This window comes from Piliocolobus tephrosceles, chromosome 21 (assembly GCF_002776525.5).
Source record: "Piliocolobus tephrosceles isolate RC106 chromosome 21, ASM277652v3, whole genome shotgun sequence".
Taxonomy (NCBI): domain Eukaryota; kingdom Metazoa; phylum Chordata; class Mammalia; order Primates; family Cercopithecidae; genus Piliocolobus; species Piliocolobus tephrosceles.
Window position 1 is genome coordinate 48961294 of NC_045454.1, and position 8752 is coordinate 48970045.

The 8752-nt window shown below is 58.6% G+C and overlaps 1 protein-coding gene across 1 annotated transcript in view; it reads left to right on the forward strand.

Annotated features, from left to right (window-relative positions):
* Positions 1–6597, forward strand: part of ZFR2 (zinc finger RNA binding protein 2) — a 72933-nt gene extending 66336 nt beyond the window's left edge. Inside the window, exons 10-14 of the mRNA XM_026455610.2 lie at positions 1341–1474; positions 1887–1982; positions 3849–3960; positions 5046–5143; positions 6151–6597. Of these exons, the coding sequence (XP_026311395.1) occupies positions 1341–1474; positions 1887–1982; positions 3849–3960; positions 5046–5143; positions 6151–6327 (617 nt within the window). The 3' untranslated portion in view covers positions 6328–6597. The remainder of the gene's footprint in view (positions 1–1340; positions 1475–1886; positions 1983–3848; positions 3961–5045; positions 5144–6150) is intronic.
* The last annotated feature ends 2155 nt before the right edge of the window (positions 6598–8752 follow it).

Consider the following 8752-nt stretch of genomic DNA (forward strand, 5'->3'; position numbering starts at 1 on the left):
GTTTTTTTTGTTTTGTTTTTTTTTTGAGATACAGTCTCACTCTGTCGCACAGGCTGGAGTGCAGTGGCATGATATTGGCTCACTCCAACTTCCACCTCCCGAGTCCAAGCGATTCTCCTGCCTCAGCCTCCCGAGTAGCTGGGATTACAGTCACCAGCCACCATGCGCAGCTAATCTTCGTATTTTTAGTAGAGACAGGGTTTTGACATATTGACCAGGCTGGTCTTGAACTCCTGACCTCATGATCCGCCCCCCCTTGGCCTCCCAAAGTGCTGGGATTACAGGTGTGAGCCACCACGCCCAAACGAGAAAAATATTCTTTTTTTTTTTTTTTTTTTTTTTTTTTTGAGATGGAGTCATGCTCTGTCGCCCGGGCTGGAGTGCAGTGGCCGGATCTCAGCTCACTGCAAGCTCCGCCTCCCGGGTTTACACCATTCTCCTGTCTCAGCCTCCAGAGAAGCAGGGACTACAGGCGCCTGCCACCTCGCCCGGCTAGTTTTTTGTATTTTTTAGTAGAGACGGGGTTTCACCATGTTAGCCAGGATGGTCTCGATCTCCTGACCTCATGATCCGCCCGTCTCGGCCTCCCAAAGTGCTGGGATTACAGGCTTGAGCCACCGCGCCCGGCCGAGAAAAATATTCTTGAAGGAAAAATAATAACCCGGGAGGGAAAAGGGACCCACATCTCTCCCAGACTCTGGGGCCGTCGTCAACAACAGGACGTGTTGAAATCGAACCCACTTTCTCCCTTTTCATGATGCATGTGGAAGTTTCTAGAAATCTGGCTTAATTCCTAGTTTTCCATCTTCACCCTCATTGGCTAACCGAGAGCGTCAGGGCTGAAATCCCTCAGTCGCAGTAGGTAAGCTCAGAACTTCCCAGAAGATGAGGTTTTTCCAGGAACGGTTTGTCTGGTCCTCACTGTGTCTTAGCGGGACAATCTGGGAGGAACCCTCATTCCCCAGATGGATAAAACGTGGCCTAAAGGATTGAGACCGGGTGCGGTGGCTCACGCCTGTAATCCCAGCACTCTGGAAGGCCGAGGTGGGAGGATCACCTGAGGGCAAGAGTTCAAGACCAGCCTGGCCAACATGGTGAAACCCCGTTTCTACTAAAAATACAACAATTAGCCAGATGTGGTGGCGGGCACCTGTAATCTCAGCTACTTGGGAGGCTGAGGCAGGAGAATCACTTGAACCCAGGAAATGGAGGTTGCAGTGAGCCAAGATCGTGCCACTGCACTCCAGCCTGGGTGACAGAGTGAAACTGTGTCTCAAAAAAGAAAGGATTGAGGGGCCCAAACTGAGCCCCTCACCCCGTCGGCAGCAGAGCGGGATAAGGTGCCTTCCCCGCACACCTTAAGGTTTTTCTTCTAGAAGGCGTGGAGAAGCCTCTGGCTGACCCAGGTGATGTCCTGAGCTCCGAGAAGTGCCTCGAGTCCCTGGCCGCCCTCCGTCATGCCCGGTGGTTTCAGGTCAGGGGGCAGGGGTGGAGCAGGGGGAGAGGGGTGACTTTGAGGAACGTGTCTCAGAGGCACCAGCCTGACCTGGCGCGGCCGCCTCAGCCTCGTGGGCTCCCAGCGCAGACCAGGACGCCCGCCATCAGCTTTCTGGCTGAGCACTGACTTAACCAACGCTGGCTCCTGGCTGATGGGGTCAGGAAACGTGAAAGGAGTGGGTGCTGTCCTGGGGGTGGGGATGCTGCCGTCCCGTGGCCACTCCACGGCCTGGTGGCACCAGACTCGTCTGGAAGTGGACTCTGCTTCCACCTGCCACCTTCGAGGCCACCAAGGCTCCCCATTGTCCTCCCTGGGGTTCATGCTCATGACGCCACACCATGTGGCCGTGTGAACCCCTGAAAGTGAACCGTGTGCTTCTCCCCCGAAGGCTCGAGCCAGCAGCCTGCAGCCATGCGTGATCGTCATCAGGGTCCTGAGGGACCTCTGCCGGCGTGTGCCCACCTGGGCAGCCCTGCCAGCCTGGGTAAGGCAGTGCCTGGTGGCCCAGCCCTCCACTGGGACCCCTGAGGGGCTCCATGGCCCCGACAGGCCCAGGTCGAGAGATAAACCCTTTCCCGTGAAGGAGCCGGCGGGAGACGTAGTACTCAAGAGAGGCCGTGGGAGTCCCTGAGGTCCCCTGGGCGGGGGAGACGGCCCTGTCCACAGCCTCATTTGACTACCATTATTCAAAACCCAGAACCTCGCATGAAAATGCGGGACCAGCCAGGGAAATGTGCGGTGTCTGCCCGACTTTGTGGCACCAGGGCAGAGGGGCCCAGGCAGAGGGGCGGAAGCCAGACTCCCTATCCTGGCTGCACACCGGCCTCTGGGTGACCCAGCCCAGACCCACCTGCTTTGGCGAGGAGACCCCCTGTGGCTCTAACACCACCCCCCGCCTATCCTGGTAGAAAGAGGAGGGAGAAGCAGCAGCAGAACCCCCCCCCACACAAGGTTCATGGAGCAGGCCCCAAGCCCATGCCCCGCACAGAGACCCCGGGAACCCATCCAGTGTCCAGACCTTCTCCACCAGCCACAAGCCAGCCATCCACACCCAGCCTCCTCCCCTGCCCTGCAGGCGTCCCCCATCCCACACTGCAGTGGTGTCTCCCATCCCACGCTGCAGTGATGTCCCCCATCCCGTGCTGGAGTGGTGTCCCCCATCCCACACTGCAGTGGTGTACCCCATCCCCTGCTGCAGTGGTGTCTCCCCATCCCACGCTGCAGTGGTGTCCCCCATCCCGTGCTGGAGTGGTGTCTTGCCTGTGGTCCCCGCCACCGGGCCCGTGTCCTTCATCCACACCCACCCACTGCCCACCGTCCAGAATGCAGCGTGGTACAGAGGCTGTTTGTTTTGGTAGAGATCAAGTCTCTTTTTTACTTTTTTTTTAGTCATTTTTTTTGAGACAGAGTCTCACTTTGTCACCCGGGCTGGAGTGCAGTGGGGCGATCTCGGCTCACTGCAAGCTCTGCCTCCCGGGTTCACACCATTCTCCTGCCTCAGCCTCCCGAGTAGCTGGGACTACAGGCGCCTGCTACAATGCCCGGCTAATTTTTTGCATTTTTAGTAGAGATGGGGTTTCACCGTGTTAGCCAGGATGGTCTCGATCTCCTGACCTCGTGATCCGCCCGCCTGGGCCTCCCAAAGTGCTGGGATTACATAATTTTTGTATTTTTAGTAGAGATGGGGTTTCGCCATGTTGGCCAGGCTGGTCATGAACTCCTGACCTCAAGTGATCCTCCCGCCTCAGCCTCCCAAAGTGCTGGGATTACAGGCGTGAGCCACCGCGCCCGGCCTTTCACACCGATTGTTTAGGGGGAATGTCTTCTCCACTCCTGGGAGGAGGTCACAGCAGCCAGCTCCATGCTGTCCCGACGTGGAGAAAACCTGTGTTCCCTGAGACTGGTTTTCCTGCTGTGGCGGGCCCCACGCGGCAGACAGTGTGCCTGACACTGGTGTGTGATGTTACTGTGGACCAACTGGGGAAACTGAAGCTCAGAGGGGTGGAGAAACCAGCCCATATGGGAGGCTGAGACAGGATAATCACCTGAACCCGGGAGGCAGAGGTTGCAGTGAGCCGAGATCGCGCCACTGCACTCCAGCCTGGGCAACAGAGCAAGAGTCTGCTCTCAAAAAGAAAAAAAAAGAAAGAAAGAAACCAGCCGGTGGCCGTGCCAGGAGGTGGCAGAGCCATGCCATGGGCTGCCCTCGTCGGCAGAAGTTCAGTGGGTGGTGGGAGTTAGAGACAGAGCTGAGGGGGGCCTCCTGTCCCAGGGACCCCAGGACCTCCCGGGCAGACAGGGGCTGCTGCACCCCCCCAAAGCACAGCACCCGCTCTTCTGTCCCCACCAGGCCATGGAGCTGCTGGTGCAGAAGGCTGTGAGCAGTGCAGCGGGGCCCCTGGGCCCTGGGGACGCGGTCAGGCGAGTCCTGGAGTGCGTGGCCACAGGGACGCTCCTGACAGGTCAGTCGCCGGGCCGGAGGGCCCAGAAGGTGGGCAGCAAATTGCAAAGACCAGGACCCATGGCCGTGGAACAGATGGCTGGGGTCACAGACACAGAGGAAGTGTCCAGCCCAGGCACGAGAGTGGCCCACGACACACACATGCTCCCAGGAGGGAGGCAGACAGGGCCGCGGCCATGGAGGACACCACCCTTCACGCAGGGCACAGACACGCATGTCCCCGAAGGGAGGGCTCAGCCTCCACCCAGGAGACAACAGTTATGTTATCTGGTGGCCACGCCCGCCGGTGGCGGCGCAGAGCCACCCCGGCGCAGAGCCACCCCGGCGCCTGTCCTCCAAAGATTATCCAGAGGGAACAGCCAGGTGCTCAGCTGACAGGGGGCGCAGAGTTGCCCGGCACAGTGCGTTATCTACACCAGCAGAGGGAAGAGAACGCGGCAGGACACACTCGTGTGAGAGGGTGGCGGTCAGATACGGAAAAGGGTGTTTTTGAGTCATTTTTAGTGACATAGGATATCAAGTGAAAAGGGAGCATAAAGCTTTGGGCCCGTTGCCCGAGCCATTATGTAAAGCACACGTGTAGGCACGCACACGCACAGGCACGCACGTGGACATGAGTGCACGTACAGGCACACACATGGACGTACTTGCACACGGGCACACACATGCACACGCACGGGCACACACGGACATGAATGCATGCACAGACACACGGACATGCATACACACGGGCACACGTGCACATACACCCGTGGGCACACGTGCACAGACGGACACGCACGGGCACATGGGCGCACATGGGCACACAGCATACATGCGCATGTGCATGGGTGCACACAGGCACACACACACACACACAAAGCCCAGGAGGTGCTGGCAGCCCAACGGGCTTTGAGGGGCTGGGAGGACTCCCCCATGAGCCCGGGTGAAACCCTGACCTGCTGAGAGAGGCCTGAGGGTCAGAGGCTGCAAGTATAGCCCCATGCACGGGCCCCTGGGGCCCCATGGTGTCGAGGGACGGCCCTGTCACCGTCTTTCATGAGGGCATTCTCGCCTTCTTTGCTGTTCCCACTCCCCCTCACAAAGATGGGCCCGGACTCCAGGATCCCTGCGAGAGAGACCAGACAGATGCCCTCGAGCCCATGACCCTCCAACAGCGGGAAGACGTGACCGCCAGCGCCCAGGTAGGAGGGCCAAGTCCACGCTTGCAGCTGTGCAGTGTTCCCCAAAATGGCCCAGGTTCCACCTTCTCTCCCTCCCACTGAGATGTACAGGAACAGGAGGGTGGCCTGTGGGTGGCAGGACCACGCATGGGGACAGGGCCAGCCTGGCGTGGTGGCGTGGGGCTGGCAGCTCAGAGCCAAAGCCACCACTGTCACGAGGCCCAGACCTCAAGTCTCACGGGCAGGGACTGTCCTCCCTCCACGTCGCTTACCATGGCCCTAGAAGCCCAGCTGTAGCCGGCAGCTCGGCCTGTCCAGCCCTCACTTGTGGTTTCCTTGTTTGCAAATTTGTGTATAAGAAAGATCTCCTAGCAGCACGAAAACCAAACCACAGCGGGTTTGACATTTCTGAATGTTGCTTTTAACGGGATCAGTGAAATGGCTCGCAGTGCAGGATGTGGGGTCCCTGCAGTGAGGTGGAAAGAGCTGGTGGTCAGTGGAGTGGGAGGCCTCCTGGGACAGTCCTTGCGGTCAGCCAGCACCAAGCGAAAATTCCTCAGGCCCTGCGGTGGCCCAAGCTCAGCAGTCATAAGAAGCCGTGTTGGCCAGGCCGGGTGGCTCACACCTGTCATCCCAGCACTTTGGGAGGCCGAGGCAGGCAGATCACAAGGTCAGGAGTTCAAGACCAGCCTGGCCAACATAGTGAAACCCCGTCTCTCCTAAAAATACAAAATTAGCCAGACATGGTGGCACATGCCTGTAATCCCACCTGCTTGGGAGGCTGAGGCAGGAGAATCATTTGAACCCGGGAAGTGGAGGTTGCAATGAGCTGAGATGACGCCACTGTACTCCAGCCTGGGTGACAGAGCAAACTCTGTCTCCAAAAAAATAGGTGCGGGGAGTGTCTCGAGGGACACAGGATAGGCCTGGCCCATCTACTAGTGGCTACAGATGCCAGCCCCTCTGTGTCCTCAGCACTCGGGGAGCAGGGTGGGTGGGGGTCCTGATGGGCTGTGTGTGCCCCGCAGCACGCCCTGCGAATGCTGGCCTTCCGGCAGACCCACAAGGTCCTGGGCATGGATCTCCTGCCACCCAGACACCGGCTTGGGGCCCGCTTCCGGAAGAGGCAGCGGGGAGCTGGCGAGGCCGAGGAGGGCACAGAGGAGAAGAAGCGGGGCCGGCGGGATGGAGAGGGGCTCGTGTGAGCCACCTGCCTCCCCAACCTGCAGGCCTTCGCATCCCTGCACTCCTGGACGTGTGCCCACTGACCAATAGCAGCATCATCCCTGACGTTGGACAACAGTCGTTTCCTTTTGAGTAGCGCTTTGTAGGTTTCTTTTAAAACACTTGTGTTTCGGGCTGGGCACCATGGCTCATGCCTTTAATCCTAGCACTTTGGGAGGCCGAGTTGCTTGAGCCTGAGAGTTCAAGGCCAGCCTAGATGACAGAGTGAGACCCCCCCCATCTCTCCAAAATATTTTTAAAAATCAGCTTGGTGTGGTTGGTGGCCAGGTGCAGTGATTCATGCCTGTAATCCCAGCACTTTGAGAGGCCGAAGTGGGTGGATCACCTGAGGTCAGGAGTTCAAGACCAGCCTGGCCAACATGGCGAAACCCTGTCTCTAGTAAAAAAAAAAAAAAAACACACACACACACACAGATTAGCCTGGAGTGTTGGTGTGCACCTGCAGTCCCAGCTACTTAGTAGGGAGGCTGAGTCCGGAGGCCAGGAGGGCAGTGAGCTGTGATTGCACCATGGCACTCCAACCTGGGGAACAGAAGACCTTGTCACTTAAGAGAAATTTTTTTTAACATTTGTGCTTAAATTGTTAGACAAATGACACCATCTAGCCCCGGGAGTGGCACCCCCTCCTGGAGGGCCCGGTCCCCCACAGCCAGGTGGGCCAGAAGTATAGCAAGCAGATTCTAAACTGGGGGATTTCTTGGTGACTCTAAACTCACCTTGTTTAGGAAGGGGTGAATTTAAAATACCTCCTCTGGGCCGGGCGCAGTGGCTCACGCCTACAATCCCAGCACTTTGGGAGGCCAAGCTTGGTGGATTGCTTGAGCCAAGGAGTTTGAGATCAGTCTGGGCAATATGATGACACCGCATCTTTACAAACAATTAGCCAGATGTGGTGGCCCAAGCCTGTAGTCCCAGCTACTCAGGAGGCTGAGGCTGTAGGCTCCCTTGAGCCCAGGAGGTCGAGGCTGCAGTGAGTCGAGATTGCACTACTGAACTCCTGAACTCCAGCCTGGGTTACAGAGCGAGACCCTGTTTCAAACAAACAAACAAACTTTCTTTGGATGCCTCTGCGGCATGGATTTGAAATCAGGCCCTGTTCTGGCGCCCTACCACGTGTGCAGGACAAGCCCAGGGGAGCTCCCAGCCGGCATCCCTGCGTCCCCAGCCCAGCCTGCTCCAAACAGACCTTCTGCCCACTTCCACAGCCGGGGTGTCAGCAGGGCCTGAGCCAGGCTTGTCCCCTGTTGGGAGGGCCACAGGGCCAGGTGGACACAGCCGACGGGCAATGAGGATCGTGGCTGGGCCTCCCCCGGGAACAGCTGTGCCCGACAGTCAGACCCGGAGCCCAGAGGCACCCCCACCCGCCCTGAGCCCTGTACCACTGAGTGCCTTTCACAGAGAAAACCTGCTCTGCCATGTGTGGCTGAAGCCTGGAGTTTAGCTTTCGTCCTTCCTCCCTCCATCCCTGATGTAGGCCTCGGCTGGTCCTGAGGCAGGGGGTCCCCAAATACCCCCTTGTGGGAGCAGGGCCCAGGACCCGTGCCTGGGGGACCCGGGGAGGTGCTGCTGTCCTATGGATGCTGGCCATGGTGGGCAGGCGCCTCCTGGCACTGACGAATGTGAGGGCACCCCCTTCTGAGCCCCCACCCCAACCTGTTCAAACCTCCCGCTTGGTCAGTTTTTTTTGGCCAGCTGCCCAGTGGCACTGAATGAGGAAAGTCCACCTTTGGGCAGATGTGGTCTCCAGCCACTGGCTTGCTTTTGTTTCTCCGTGTTTGAAGGACAGCCTGCGTGTGGCTCTGTCCCAATGTCTTTGTAGAGCTACCTGGAAACTGGGAGGCGGGGGAAATAAAGGAAATCCTTTGTCTTCCGTGTGAGCCGTGCCGTCCTTCCCACGGGATGTAGGTGACCCCAGATGCTGGCCTCTTCACCTCCTTCTCAGGGTCCTGGGTGGGGGTCTCCCAGAAACTGAATGTGGACTGGGAGGGGCCCAAGGGGCTGGCACTGCTCAGTGGCTGCTCCCCAAGGCACGGGTATCCTCAGGCTGTCCCCTCACAAGGGTCCCCTGGGAACACAGACACACCGGCTGAGAACCACCCGTCCCAACGTCTCCCATAACCCAGCTCTCTGCCTCGGTCCTTGAGGGTTCCCCTGGCCCCATCCTAGAGACACACAGTGAGATGCTCCAGAGGCTCCCCGAGGGCTTCCTGGAGGAGGAGGTCAGTACGCTGAGTTTGGAAGAGATGTCTCTGCCCACAGAGTACTTCCCCCGCCACGTTCCCAAACCCTTAGAAGGCGGGCGGAGGGTGTTCAGATGCTAAGACCTGGTCACAGTGGAAGAGTTTCGTGACAGCTTCTGGCCTACAGGACTTCCCTGGCAGTGTC